Below are 16039 nucleotides of genomic sequence, written 5' to 3'. Positions count from 1 at the left end.
ATGAGAAGCATCTTCTAGTGTGAAACTTATTTACAACAAGATCAGAGAATACAGTAGTTAACTGTAGTGGAGAAACTCTTAGAGGAGTTGAAAAAAGGCCATAATATATACAAAGGGCCTTGTTGGGCCATAACCAAATTTTGTTGTCTGCTATTTATTGGAAACCGTTCTTCTTTCAATAGAAGCAGAAGCCCCCACTCCCTTTATTGCTACCATGTTCCATATAAACATCGTGCTATGTTTCATAGGCATGCATTATTATTTCCTAGCTAGGTTATGTGCACAACTAGAACTCCTCCGTTTCCAAGATTCTATTCTTTTCTTCTTTAACATGCATTTGTGAGTAAGTTTCAATAGCATGATCATGAGAAGGAAAGTTTCATGTATTAATACAAGACAATGAGCATGATTATGTTAGATAAGCATATGATATATAAGGTAAATATGCAAAGCCAAGTTGGCAATTCAAGTGTGGCATGTGCTCTACGGAATGACACAGAGGAAAAGATTTTGCAGAATTGCAGATGCAGTACTTGTGGGGACTAAGGATCGGTATTGACAAAGATGTATCAGTCATTGTAACTTATGTACATGGAGCCTACCAAATGCAATAAATACGTCTTATTTCTTAGTTGGATCATTGTTCCCTCACTAAGCATCCACGTTCTGGTTTACTTGACTTCGAATCTGACCAACCAATTCTAGACATTTTAGTTTTCATATGATCAGATATCAGGGTCATATAAATAACACTATTGTGAAATAGAATGATCAATTTACCACGTAGAATAAACACAAAGAAGAAAATATAGAACAATAACATGCGTAGTGTTAGTTTACCTAATTCGTTCAAAAATGATATTACTCTAGAGCATAGATTAGAGATGAGCTATCTGATATATTGATATAGGAAGGTGGGTTACACGTATCAAAGAAGAAGTTGTGTGTCGGAAAGATTCTGCAGGATTTGTGCAAATTTGACGTCCGATGTTAGAATGACTATTATTATATCTTTCAGGCCCAAAAACAACATTTTAATATTGAATTTAATTTTCTATTTTATTTCTGTTTTGAATTAAAAACTCATTAGGATTTCTTTTTTTGGTATTTAAACACTAACGGGAGTGGTCGTCAGGACTATCTGGTAGGTTCCAGAGGTTTATCCGACAAATTAGTCGCTTGCAAACATGTGCTTTCTAGGCTTAGCGCTTCCTAATTTGTAGTGTTTTCGACTGCATTAGATGGCATTAGAGCAGTTTTTCTCTTGTTTCTTTTCGTAGCTTGATCAGCCATGGGAAATCAACCGATAACCAGAGCAGATCTTGAGAGAATTACCGTGGCTTTTACCACAACTCTAACTGTTTTGACAGAACAAATGGTGACTTTAGCAAACTAGGTGAAAAACACCAACAATAACGGAAATCAGCGACGAGACAGGGGAAGAGAACAAATTAGGGTTTCGCAGGGTATAATCAATCGTGTTTCTAGCTTGGAAGAAGAAGAATTCTACGAGGAAGATGTATTTGATCATGGAAATCGACAGTATAACAATGACTATCGAGTGAAGGTTGATATTTCATTGTTCTACACAACAATGAGAGAGGAGGAGTTTCTAGATTGACATATCGATGTTGATAGGTTCTTCGATGCTATGTGCGCCCTAAGAACAAGAAAGTTAAGATGGTGGCGATCAGGATGAAGAGTATTATCGTTGTCAGGTGGAATAAACTTGTTGTTTAGAGGCAGAGGCAAAGGAGGGGGTCGGCCAGAACTTGACGAAAAGTTTAACAATTGATGCAGGAATGGTTTTTACTGGAGGATTATGAACAGGATCTTCATAAGATGTATATTGAATGTGTTCATGACAAGAGAACTGTGACAGAACATACAATTGTGTTCCTGCATTTTTTTAGTGCAGTGAATGAGGAGAATCAGAAAGCTATAAAGTGGCTCGATACATCAGTGGCTTAAAGAGATCCTTGCAGGAGAATATGGCTTTACAGACTGTATAGACTGTGGCAGAGACATCCAATCTAGCTTTGAAGGCATAATTGATGGAGAAACTGCCTCGAAATTTCTAATCTTCTAGAAGGTATTCAACCCTATAATAACTTTAAATCAGCATGTTACAAGGAAAAGAATGCAACACTCAAGGATCCCAACCATTGAAATAAGGGGTTAGCAGCTCTAGTGGTGTGCAGCAGGGTAAAACAACAGTCCAAAGGCAGAATAATCCATATACTAAACCTCTGGAGACATCAGTTATTGTTGTAATGGAAGATGTCACAAATCAAATGTTTGTCCAATAAGGAGAGTTGTTATTGTTGTTACATAAGAAAAAGAGGAGGAGGAAAATGAGTAATGGGAAGGATATGTAGTTGGGAACGACGAATATGCAGAGGTTTAGTTTACAGAGAAAGAATCTAATAAGCTTTTATATATATTTATGTTGCATTGCACGCAGTCTTAAGATTTCTTATCTTTGAATATCTTAGAAATCTCAAGTGTTAAAGTCTTTGATTGTGTTGTATTTTCTGTGCACCCCTAATTGTATATCAAGTGCATCTTGTTGTCTATTCATATAAATTGTTTATTTAGAATTCTAGTGAAAGTCTTTGCTAGGTTGCTTGAGCAAAGGAAGTCTCTTGCTAGGTTGCTTTGACAGAAATCTCTTTTTAAGTTGATAGAGTAAAGGAAGTCTCGGGTTGGTTTACTTAAGCATGTTGTAATCAATTTGTTATAATAGTGAAAATCTCTTATTGGACAAGAGGACTGGACTACTCTCAGTTTGAATGGGGTCAGGATAACCTGTGTGTGTGTTTTTACTTATTGCTTATGCATTCTATATCTTTTCGCTGCTATCGACTCTAAAATTAGATTATGAACTCATTTAGTTTCTGAAGTTGTTTTTAAGAAATAAAAAGAATTCACTATACATAAAATCATCGTAATATTTTGGAGACCCCGTGTAGGTTAGTCACGGCTTAACTATAAAAAAGTGAATACAAACCCTATTTAATATTGATTTAACATGATAAATATTTTATGAAGCCCTATTTATCTATTGTTTAACCTTAAAAAATATGAGATCATGTGCGGCAGTCCGCCTTGCATGTCTTCAAAAAGGGTCCTGACTATACACAATTCAACCCCATCTCTTCTCGTATATAATTTTTACAAAAATAATAAAATAATATTTAAAAAATATAAAAGGTGTTATATTCAAGAATAAAAACAAAATCTAAAAAAATAGACAGAGAGGGTATATGCTAATGATGATTATAATGAAAATAATGATCTTCCATGTTGTGAGACCACAATTCAAATCTATATCGACCTTTACAACAAATATAACTAGGTTTACTTTCTCTCAACTAGTGATGATTAATTTAGAACCAAATTGTCGAGGGTCCAAGTGATCGATTTACAAATAAAGCTGGTATATTGCCACATTATATGAGTGTCACATGCAGGGTTATAAAAAAGGTTAGTAAGTGGTGGGGTAATATGAAAGTTGGGTACGATTCTACAACCCTAGGGTAGGGAGGGAGGTAATATATTTGACACCAAAAGGACCACACTAGCAACTTTGACCCATGTATGAGACCATGTTTTTGTTAATTGTGTGTGTAAATTAGTATTTAGGTAAGTTTAAGACCAACTTGTATTTAGATTAATGTACAACATGCTATGCTATGAAAAGATTGTAAAGAATTCAGTCATTTTAGAAGATACATAGCCTCAAATTTTAATTGATAGTGTTTAAAGTATGACTAAGTATATGAGTTAAAATAGTTTTATAATGTCATCTAATAAAGAATAATCAATATGCTGTGTCATTAAAGTTTTCTTAAATAAAAATATATTTTAATTGAATATATAGTATTGAATGGTTGAGTGTGAAAATATTTTAACGGTGACCCATTTTCTCTAAGTATATTATCTTACTTATGCAAGTTACTCCCGTGCATAGTTACTATTAGAGATAGCAACGACATAGCAACAAGATAAATAGTTACTATTAGGCATAGCAACGACATAGCATGTTCCTTAAATGAAACCAAGTTTAATTATTAATTCTTTGCCATAAATTCTTGGTGTTAATGTTATAAAAAAATTATTTTATTTATTTTAATTTATAATTTTATTTGCTAATTATATTAATTATCTTTTTATTTTATTCATTATCATTGTCTATACACTTTAAATTTTATGGTGTGGATTTAATCTTTTCAATAGAGTTTTAGATAATTTTAATGTTGTGATTTCAGATTTTGACATTAGCAGTTTTATAAGAAAGGATAGTGTCTCTTCTAAAAAACAACATGTTTTGAAGAGTGTTCTTTTTAGTAAAAGTGTTTACGATGTGGATGTAAAATTTGACATAATAAAAAGTCAGAAAATAGTTTTTGGTTGTTAGCAAGCAGCACATGCTTAAGACTTTTTCCTTGCTATCTTTATTGACGGTCTGAGCCAACATATGTCCACAGTAGAGTATTGTATCATCCTTAAATATCAGCTTATGATTCCCTTATTTCATGTTAATGAGGTTAGTCATGTTTTTCGCAAGACGTGAATGAATACATTTAGGGAACACGCTATTCATTACAATGAGCTTTCGGGATTCAAATACTAACATGAATTGGTTAGCGAGGTCCTATTTGATATATTAAGGTGTGTTGGAGTATCTCTGAAAAAGAGGTACTTGTTAATTTCTTAAGAGACGCATATATAGAAGAGAAGATTGACTCTTAGGTCAACAGATGTTCTAGTGTATGAGTGGTCAAGCATGAGAAAGTGTGTTGCGGCAATCAACATGCTTTCATATAATTTGCTTTTGAAACTTTTAGTTTTCTAGCATCAGAAATAACGGATTTTTTTTTTACAGAGAATGTAAAAGCTCATGCATAGCAATGTTGTGTTTTCTAGGACTATGATTCTATCAATATAATTTTTAAAATGATCGATTTGATCATTCAAAAATGGATAACAGAATAGGTTGTTGATCGTTTGCTTGCTATTTCTATTTAATATTGATTATATAATTTGAAATTTTTATTTTCATTCAATTAAAATAAATAAATAATAATAAAAATAGTGAAAAAAAATTCTAATTCTATTTTTTATATATCCCGTTACTTGGCTTAAAAGGTTAAAAAAAAAAATAATTTGATGATACTGGTTATTTTAAATATTAAACAGGGAATAATTTTTTTGAAAAAATTGGGTTTTTCTTATTAAAAATATATTTTTAATATTTAAAAATATATTTTTAATATTTAAAAATATTTTTGACTATTTGAAACACTTTAGCCGTATATATTGCTCCCTTCCTCAGTTAACACCCAAATTTTTACACACCACAAACAGCAGTACCTAATTAATTTGTTGATAATAGTGAAAGGATCGACTGTAGATGCTATTGGTGGGCTTTGGAATTTGAATTGATTTTGGGATGAAATTTATATAAATTAGATAAATAACAACTACACATAAAATATTTTGGTTGATAAATCATATCTCCTCTTGTATTTTTAAAAATGGGATCATCGATAAAACTATCGTAAAATTTTAAAAAAAAAAAAATCATTTAAATGATAAATAATATTAAAGAAGAAAGAAATTACAATTAAATAAGTATTATTTTTGTTTTTTTATACAAATATCATAGAATTTCAATCAAAATTAGGAAGATTAATAATCTCTTCACTTTATCCTTCATCACACTCCATTTGAACCAAATTCTCATCCTTACTTTATAACTTTAAAAAAATTCAGCGAAGATAATGATCAAAGATCTCTTCCCTCAAACCCTAGCACTCATTCTTCCAAAGTCTTATTTTATCTATTCTCTTTGTTTCACGTACTGATTAGAATGAGACTCCTTTTTCCGTATTCTCTTTTTTCTAGTAAATTTATTTTTTCTAACTTTCCCTATACTAGTCTCAACTTAACCTTGTAATTACCACATTGCCCATAAAATCTTTACACGTTTATTTTTTTAATTATTTTATTACTAAATCTAATAATTCAATATTCTACTAACATTATTATTTCAATCAAATAAATCTACTCTAATTACCATTATTTAATTATTTAAAACTTTAAATAATTCTAGTCAACTCTAACTCCCTCTCTACACCCCCACCTCAAGCATACATTCCTACACAACAACCCAACAATTAATTAAATAATTAAATTATCAAAATACATACTTCAATCAATTAAAATATAATAAAATATTTAATAAAAAAAGGGGGTGTTAGAATGATTGCCCTTGATTAACATACTCTCTCATGCCCAACACTATTAGATTTAGTGTGTGGTATAAATAATGGGTGGTCCAATAGCAGAAACCTAATAAAGTAATGATTTTCTCCCAATTTATTACACTCTCTTGCGCCCAATATTATTGGGCTTAGTGTAAAAATATAAATAATGGGTTACTTGATAGCAGAAATGTTATAAGGTGATTATTGCTTCCACTTAAGACGTCTTTCGCATCAAACACTATTAGATTTAGTGCGATGATATAAATGGTGGGTGATTCGATAACGGAAACATGATAAGGTGATTATTGCATCCACTTAATATGTTGCATCGCACTCAACACTATTTAGTGCATATATATAAATGATGGGTGATTTGACCCAATAACAAAAATCTAATAAAGTGGTTATTTCCTCCACTTAACACACTCTCTCGCGTCCAATGCTATGGACTTAGTGTTGGATATAAATGGTGGAAGACCTGATAACAAAAATCCGATAAGGTGATTATTGCATCCATTTAACACTTTATTTCCCGCCTAATACTATTGAACTTAGTGCGTGTGTAATGTTAGTTATTATTATTATTATTATAATATTTTATTGTATCTTTGTAAGGGTAGTTTAGTCTTATCTAGCTTTTAGTATTTATACTCTTGTGTAACCCTTACTCTTTAGTTTTGCTCATTCTATTGTAACCCTAAATGATAAGGTCCTTCTTATTCTCTATGTTTGTATATTTTTATTATTGTTAACATGGTATCAAAGAGCTCGGTTTGATTTCAGATCTGCAGTAAAGGGGCCACATATATTTTACGGTGTTGATTAATTGAAGTGTTGACGGTACTGTTTAGAATTGATCTTACAATTGTGGGTTTACGGTGTTGATTATGCTAATGGTACTGTTTGGAATAAATTTTACGACGGTTGGCTTTCCGGTGTTGGGCCAATTTAACTAAGTGATTGGTAATGTTTCTTTGCTTTCTCATACTGTTCCTTTGCAATATGCTTGACGTCATGAAATATCCATGTTGTTTCTTTAGTTATGGCATAAAGGCATGATTGAATAAAAAAAAAGAAATTGATAATTTGGAGAAGATCATCCTTGGATATATTGACGTGGCAGTGTTTTTTAAGACCAATTTTAGTTGATAATTTTTTTTATTGTGGTGTTTTTGGTTATTTCATAATTATTTACAATGAGTAATGATAAAGATGATTCTCTTCAGTCTGTCAGTGTCCAACTCAATGGAGAAAATTATTCTTATTGGAGTTACGTAATGAAAAATTTTTTGAAAGGAAAAAGAATGTGGAGGTATGTTGATGGAACCTCCGTTAAACCTACAGATAAAAAGGATGAAGCAAAATATGCAAAAGAGTTGGAAACATGGGATGTTAGTAATTCTAAGATCCTTACTTGGATCAATAATTCTGTTTCTCAGTCAATAGGTGTGCAACTGGCAAAGTATGATACTGCTAAGGAGGTTTGGGACCATTTGAAACGTTTGTATGCTCAATCTAATTTTGCAAAACGGTACCAGCTGGAGAGTGACATTAGAGCTCTGAAACAGAATAATATGACTATTCAGGAATTTTATTCTGCTATGAATAATTTGTGGGATCAATTGGCTCTTATGGAATCAACAGAATTGAAAGTTGTCAAAGCGTACACTGATCAAAGAGAAGAGCAACGTTTGGTTCAATTTTTGATGGCGCTTAGGGATGATTTTGAGGGACTACGTGAGGTTATTTTGCATCGTAACCCTCTTCCTAATGTAGATTCAGTTTTTAATGAATTGTTGGCATAAGAAATTAGACTCAAGTCCCACTCCAGTTTGATTCCAAATAAAGGAGTTCTCCCTACTCCTCCGTCTGTTTTTGCTGCTCCAGTTCACAAGGGAAAATCTCAAGGTAGGGTTGGTTTAGGTAGTGATGAATGTGCTTTTTGTAAGGAGAAAGGTCATTGGAAAGCACAATGCCCCAGATTGTTGATAGGAAATAAGAAAAATTTCAAGAGTTCATCATCCAATGTGGCTGCTGCTGCTCCTACTACCATTAGTTCTAGTTTTGATCATGTATATCCATCTGAGACTACTTCTCAAATATCTGATATTGCAGAGCAGCTCCAAAAGCTTCTTGCCACTCAGTCACGTGCCATGTCTGCTTCCTCTAATAAAGGTTTGAACTCTTCTTGTTTGTCAGGTATATCTTCTCCCATATGGATACTTGACTCTGGAGCATCGCATCATATGTCATATGATGCAAAATCATTTGTGTCCTTGAATACTACATCATCTATGTCAGTTATGACTGCTGATGGCACTAATATGCCATTAGCAGGCATTGGTTCTGTCTCCACACCTAATTTTTCATTTTCTGATGTTTATTATATTCCTAGCCTCACTTTGAGTCTTGCTTCTGTTAGTCAATTGTGTGATTCTGGTTACTCAGTTATGTTTTCTTCCACTTCTTGTTGTGTGCAGGATCTTCATTCCGGGAGGCTGATTGGGACAGGCCGTAGACAAGGGGGACTTTATGTTTTGGATGAGTTGAGAATCTCAGATACTGCAGCCTCAACCTCTACTTCCACAACTGATTTATTATCCTCTTTTCGTTTGAATTCTTCGTCTTCTAGTTTTTATTTATGGCATTACCGTCTTGGACATGTCTCTGCTTCTAGATTAAAGTATTTGGCTTCTACTGGAGCTTTAGGAAAGTTACAAACCAGTGATATCTCAGATTGTTGTGGTTGTAAACTTGCTAAATTTCCAGCTTTACCATTTAGTAAAAGTGTTTCCATTTCATATGCACCGTTTGACTTAATTCACTCTGATGTATGGGGTCCATCACCGCTTGTTACTAAGGGTGGATCTAGATATTATGTTTCATTTATTGATGACTATACTCGTTATTGTTGGGTTTACCTTATGAAAAATCGTTCTGAATTTTTTGACATTTATTGTATGTTTCGTGCTATGGTTAAGACTCAGCATAATGTTGTTATAAAGTGCTTCCGTTGTGATTTAGGTGGTGAATATACCTCTAATAAATTCTCTGAATTGCTTGCTTTTGATGGTACAATTCATCAAACATCTTGTACTGATACACCTCAACAGAATGGAGTTGCTGAAAGGAAACACCGACACATTATTGAGACTGCTCGTTCTCTTTTGTTGTCTGCTTCGGTTCCTAGTGAATTTTGGGGTGAAGCTGTTCTTACTGCTGTTCATGTTATTAATAGAATTCCATCGTCTGTCACATCAGGTTTGTCTCCCTTTGAAAAATTATATAACTCCATCCCTGATTATTCCTCTTTGAAAGTGTTTGGTTCTACTTGTTTTGTTCTTCGCCCACAAGTAGAACGTAGTAAGTTGTCTTCTCGTTCTGCTATATGTGTTTTTCTTGGTTATGGAGATGGCCAAAAGGGTTATCGTTGTTATGATCCTAGTGCAAAGAAATTGTATGTTTCTCGTCATGTTGTTTTCCTTGAACATATTCCTTTTTACTCTCTTTCTTCTGATTCTTATATTACTAGCAGTTCAAAACTTACTCACATCGATCCTTTTGGTCATAATGATAATGTTTCTAGTGATTGTAATTTTGAGAATTGCAGGACTGATACTACTGCTACTCCAGATACTAACTTCCCTCTTGTCCCCACTGCTACCCAAGAACCTCCTGCGATTGTTGATCCTCCAAAACCCCGTTATCCCTCTCGTGATCGTAAGTCTACTCAATTGCCTGATTTTGTCTATTCTACTTACTCTGCTTCGTTTGCTTCTTTTCTAACATCTATCCACAGTTTGTCTGAGCCATCTTCCTATAAAGAGGCTATTCTTGACCCTCTTTGGCAGCAGGCTATGACAGAAGAACTTTCTGCTTTGCACAAAACAGATACTTGGGAATTAGTACCTCTTCCATCTGGAAAACGTGCTATTGGGTCTCGTTGGATATATAAGATCAAAACTAAGTCTGATGGGTCAGTTGAGCGCTACAAAGCAAGACTTGTTGCTAAGGGATTCTCTCAACAATATGGTATGGATTATGAAGAAACTTTTGCTCCTGTCGCTAAGATGACTACTATTCACACTCTAATTGCAGTAGCATCTGTTCGTCAATGGCATATTTCTCAAATGGATGTTAAAAATGCATTTTTAAATGGTGATCTTCAAGAAGAAGTTTATATGGTACCCCCACAAGGTGTTTCTCATAATCAAGGGGAAGTGTGTAAGTTGAAGAAGGCATTATATGGTCTGAAACAAGCTCCACGGGCATGGTTTGAGAAGTTTACCACTGTGATTACATCTATTGGCTTTCACTCTAGTGATCATGATTCTGCTTTGTTTGTCAAGACTACTAATCATGGTCGTATTTTACTCTCACTATATGTTGATGATATGATTATTACAGGTGATGATATGGATGGAATTAATGATTTGAAATTAGAGTTAGCAAAACAGTTTGAGATGAAGGACTTAGGTACTCTGCGCTATTTCTTGGGCATTGAAGTTGCCTACTCTCCTAGAGGATATCTTCTCTCCCAATCCAAGTATATTGCCAACATTCTTGAACAGACTCGTCTTTCTGATACTAGAATAGCAGATAGTCCTCTTGAGTTGAATGTGAAATATGCTCCATCTGATGGTATTCCTCTGCCAGATCCCACCTTATATCGTACTTTGGTTGGCAGCCTGGTGTACCTTACGATTACTAGACCAGACATTGCATATGTTGTTCATGTTGTTAGTCAGTTTGTTGTATCTCCTACTACAATGCATTGGGCAGCTGTTCTTCGCATATGTCGTTATCTTCGGGGAACCCAGTTTCAAAGCCTTCTCTTTCCCTCATCATCCTCATTGGAACTTCGTGCTTATTCTGATGCAGATTGGGCTGGTGACCCCACAGATCGTAAGTCTACCACGGGGTTTTGTGTCTTTCTTGGAGATTCTCTTATTTCTTGGAAGAGTAAGAAACAAGATATTGTCTCTCGTTCTTCTACAGAAGCTGAGTATCGTGCTATGGCATCCACTACTACAGAAATAGTTTGGTTACGATGGTTACTTTCTGATATGGGCGTCACTCTTTCTGAACCAACTCATATGTATTGTGATAACAAAAGTGCAACTCAAATTGCCCACAACTCGGTCTTTCATGAACGTACCAAACACATCGAGATTGATTGTCACTTCACTCGTCATCATCTTCAGCATGGGACAATTACTCTACCGTTTGTCTCCTCTGTTTTGCAAATTGCTGATTTGTTTACGAAGACGCATTTCGTTAAACGTTTTCGATTTTTGATTGACAAACTCTCGATGCTCTCTGCTAATACATCTTGAGTTTGAGGGGAGATGTTAGTTATTATTATTATTATTATAATATTTTATTGTATCTTTGTAAGGGTAGTTTAGTCTTATCTAGCTTTTAATATAACCCTTACTCTTTTGTTTTGCTCATTCTATTGTAACCCTAAATGATAAGGTCCTTCTTATTCTCTATGTTTGTATATTTTTATTATTGTTAACATGTAAATGATTCAATAGTAGAAATCTAATAAGGTAATAATTGCCCCACTTAAGATCAATCGCGAAATTAGAGCATTGTTCGTGAAGGGACCACATAATATTGTTAAAATAAATTATATTATTTTTAAAACTAAAATATTGGTTTGACAGAGCAGTAAAAAGTGGAGAGGTAATTTTTAATATGTACATGAGTTCGATTCCATAATAGACATTTTTAAAATAAAATAATAAAATTACAAAAGATTGTTGCAATGATTGAACTAGAAACCCTTGTATCAACTTAAGCTATTATTTACAAATTGAAATAGTTTGAATAATATAAAAAAAAAATTGAAATGTTTAGGGTGAACATGTCCAACTGCAGTGACATATCTTCACGCCCAATACTATTGAATTTAATACGTGAATATAAATGGCAGATGATCCGATAGAAAAAAATCTACTAATAATTAGTCCAACAGATCTTATGATCCGATAGAAAAAAATCTACTAATAATTAGTCCAACAGATCTTAAATTAGATTATACTAAAACCCTATTATAATTAGAGTTAGGATTAATTCATCCTTATAAAAATTAACTTGTAAAATTGACTTCACTTATCTTTATAGTTGGGTCTAATTTATTCTTACTTAATAGTCTAATGTAGGACTTTTAACGATAACAAATTCATTAATAATAACAAATTTTAAAATTTAAAATGTAAAATGGTGGTATGTTGGTACTGTTTGATAAAGACAATAGATAAAAAAAATATATATAGTATCCAATGTTTGTGTCCTATTGATTAGGATTTACTTTTATCCTTTGAAGTCTTTTCACTTGAGTTGAAAAAACAAGTCAACGGCTTCCTCTTCTTGTGTTTCAACCAAACAAATGATGACGTCATCATCCACGTCATACACAACTTGTGAGACCCATACAACAATAATGTTATATTGTCCTTTTAAAGAATTCACATTATGTCTCATATGAAACATAATTCAATCACTCACTCATATCATATAAATATTAAATATTTGGCATTGCATTACTTGTAGTGTTACCATACACACTTCATTCTCATTCTTCTTTCTTCTTATTCTAGCTACTCTAACTAATTATATCACCATGTATGCACACTCTAATTCCAACAATATCCCATTATTCTCAAACTCCTTCACTGATTTCACTGAGTTTGACTCGTTCCAAGACACTCTCTCTCCACTCAACAACTCAGATTTGAGCAGTGGCTATAGCAGCTATGGTGGATCACCTTCACCAAGTACTCCCACCTTAATGCAGAGAAGCATTAGCAGCCATTCCTTTCACCATAACAATGGGACCCTCCGCCATCCCCTCTCCGCTTTTTTCGCCGAATTGCTTGACTCAGAAGACGCTCCCGTGCGAAAAGTTTGCAGCACGGGAGATCTCCAGGTACTCTACACTACTCAAGTTTATCATATAAGTAATTTACATACTTAAAGTCAAATTGTTTTGTATAAACTATAAATACTTTCTATGATTCAATTTATAAGAAAAATTTGACTTTTTAGTTCATTTGAATAATCAATGTATCTGGTCTACTATACAATCCAGATACATTGATTCTTCAATAAATTTAAAAAGTAAATTTTCTCTTATAAAAAGGACCAGAGAGAATATTTTTATAGCAGATAAAGTCATATAAGTTAATTCAAACTTGCATACAATGATTTGCAGAGGATTAAGAGAATGCAACATAATCATCATTATCATGTGGATAGTCCATTGTCAAGTGAAAGTAGTATGATCATAGAAGGTATGAATAGAGTTTGTCCATATAGCCCAGAAGAGAAGAAACTCAGAATTGAAAGATACAAAAGAAAAAGAAATCAAAGAAACTTCAACAAGAAAATTAAGGTTCAATTTTCTTATATTTACTATTTCATTTCACTTAAACTTTCATACACTAAAATATGTACTTGATCAAAATGTGACAGTAACTTGTCCTTTTACAATAGGGAAAATGAAAAAGTGAGCATTTACTAGAATATAAAAAGAACAACAAGTAATGGACAAAACTGTACCAAGAAAAAAAATACTGATTTTTTTATCTTAGGTGAAAAAATAAATTCCTAGTGGAATTTGAACAAACTGTTATTTTTCGCAATATATATGATTGAAAATATTTATATTGGTTAACTTTGTTATGTGAATCAGTATGTTTGTAGAAAGACATTGGCGGACAGGAGGCCGCGAATCAGAGGACGGTTTGCGAGGAACGATGAAATCGATAAGAACATGAGGAGTCACATTGGTGGTGGGGAGGAAGAGGATGAAGAAGATGGGAATTGGATTAATATCTTTGATTCCATAGTTGCTGCAAATCTTGTTCATGATGAGTTTCAAGGAAGTTCATCTTTTGGACTATTGTATTAATAGAATAATTATTAGCTAGTTGGTTATTTCTTTTTTCCATTTTCAAAGTATTATTGTGGTACTAATGTAAATATATTTATCTCTATGTATATGATTAGCATCAATGTATATGTATTATTGAATCAAACTTTGGTTATGAGTCTATATCATGTGTTTATAATTCTATGATGTCTTTGATGTGAATTTGAGATAAAGTAATTGAGTTAAACATTGATTGTTTATAGGCCTATACCATATGCACATAGGAAATGAAGAGTTGTAATGTCAACTTTGAGTTGTGTCTTGCAGATGTGAAGATAAAACAGTGTATAGTAGGGTGATATCCTCTAATGCTCTGAAAAGGACTGAAATATGAAAGACTATGACAGGTGAGAAGCATAACACAAAAGAAAATCTATTTCTAAAAAATCACAATTGCTTTACATATTTAAAATGCCTTTACCGATTAGACTCCCTATTTTATCTTTTATTTTATTTTGAAAAACATAAGAGACGTTTGCCTTTTTTTTAAGGGTTGGATACAAAATTCCTAAATTATATATTTATATCTCATTCTCCACTCATCGTGTATCTCAAAACCATGACTTAAAGTAATAAAAGTGAAAATAAGTGAAGTTGATCTAAAGGAGAATGTAGTCTAATCTATTTAAATTAGGTTGTATTTAAATAATTTATTTAAAAAGTTAGATTTTAAACCAAGCAATTGGACTCAAATGGTAAACGAGCTCTTACTAAAAAATAAAAATTCGGAGAATACTAAATTCGATTTTTGATAAGAACAATACTATTACTATAGCCCCATTTTCCTAGAAAAATAAACTCTAATAATATATCGTGCTTTTAAGAAAAAATTATTGAATACTTGTAGCGGCAGAAAATTTGAGAGCAAAGCCATTGGATTGACTTGACTCGTTATTTCAGTGAAAGTCGTCACCGCGCTTTATTATTTCCAAAGGAAATGAGAAAAGAGCGAAATATACCCAAAAATAAGTTTTTTGAAACAAAAACAACAAAAAAGAGATCTTAGGTACGAGTGTTGACTATACAAGGGGAGGTGTTAAGCACCCCTCATATCTGTGGTACTCCACATGAACTTTTTTGAGAATCTGTTTAAAAAAAGATGTTGTGTGCAAAAGAAAGGGTTTTGTTTGTTTTTAAAAAAAAGAAGTTCGGCAAGACATTATATCTTGTGCCTACATGCCTCCTCGGTGCAATGAAGATGTCAAAGTTAATGTAGTTCCATTTAAAAGGAAATATTTTTAAAAGGAATAAACACTTTATCTTCATAGGAGAGAATACTCAATCATTGATCTTAAACATGAGAACAGATGAATCCTCTGCATCACAAATGAAATAAGGGCTCCAACTTAGATAAAATCAACAAGTATGCCACTAACTCTCTCAAGTGGAAAAGGTCTCATCATATCAATCAATATCAAGATCGTGGGGTATCACAACTCACCACAACAATTAATCATGTCTAAACTTTGAAAGAAAAGCCAACAAAGGCAAAAGATATTTTTAAAGAAAGATTTTTAAAAGAGTTTGCAAATATAAGAAGGTTTTGGAAAAAGTGAGAAGATTTTGAAAATCTAAGAAGGGGGAAGAAGATGAAAGGACTATCCTAGAGCGTAAAATAAAAGCTAAGGAAAAGAACGATCTAACCAAATAAGAAATCAACACTTGACATTAAGAGTCAATGTAGATTTCCCATCCTTCAGACTACCATAAGCAAGCCAATATAATACCAACTGGGGATCCAGATGAACTTGATATCTTTAATCACAACTTGCACAAAACCTTCGGAATACATCATAAGCTCTTGACAAAATTCGTGCAGAGTAAC

At 33.0% G+C, this 16039-nt stretch overlaps 1 protein-coding gene across 1 annotated transcript; it reads left to right on the top strand.

The window, feature by feature from the left end:
* Positions 1 to 12811: 12811 nt before the first annotated feature.
* Positions 12812 to 14284, top strand: LOC131621343 (zinc finger protein CONSTANS-LIKE 2). The gene is made up of 3 exons (XM_058892385.1): positions 12812 to 13209; positions 13495 to 13674; positions 13975 to 14284. Exons 1-3 carry the CDS (start codon positions 12904 to 12906, stop codon positions 14191 to 14193), a joined length of 705 nt encoding a protein of 234 aa, XP_058748368.1. The 5' UTR covers positions 12812 to 12903; the 3' UTR covers positions 14194 to 14284.
* The last annotated feature ends 1755 nt before the right edge of the window (positions 14285 to 16039 follow it).

The sequence above is a fragment of the Vicia villosa genome, unplaced genomic scaffold (assembly GCF_029867415.1).
Source record: "Vicia villosa cultivar HV-30 ecotype Madison, WI unplaced genomic scaffold, Vvil1.0 ctg.000004F_1_1_1, whole genome shotgun sequence".
Classification (NCBI taxonomy): domain Eukaryota; kingdom Viridiplantae; phylum Streptophyta; class Magnoliopsida; order Fabales; family Fabaceae; genus Vicia; species Vicia villosa.
This window is presented reverse-complemented; position numbering and strand designations above follow the sequence as displayed.

Excerpts from the sequence above, each read along its gene's own strand:
- LOC131621343 (XM_058892385.1), top strand. The coding sequence starts at position 12,904 with ATGTATGCACACTCTAATTCCAACAATATCCCATTATTCTCAAACTCC. Across the intron at positions 13,210-13,494 it reads GCAGCACGGGAGATCTCCAG|AGGATTAAGAGAATGCAACA; the intron begins GTACTCTACACT and ends AATGATTTGCAG. Across the intron at positions 13,675-13,974 it reads ACTTCAACAAGAAAATTAAG|TATGTTTGTAGAAAGACATT; the intron begins GTTCAATTTTCT and ends TATGTGAATCAG.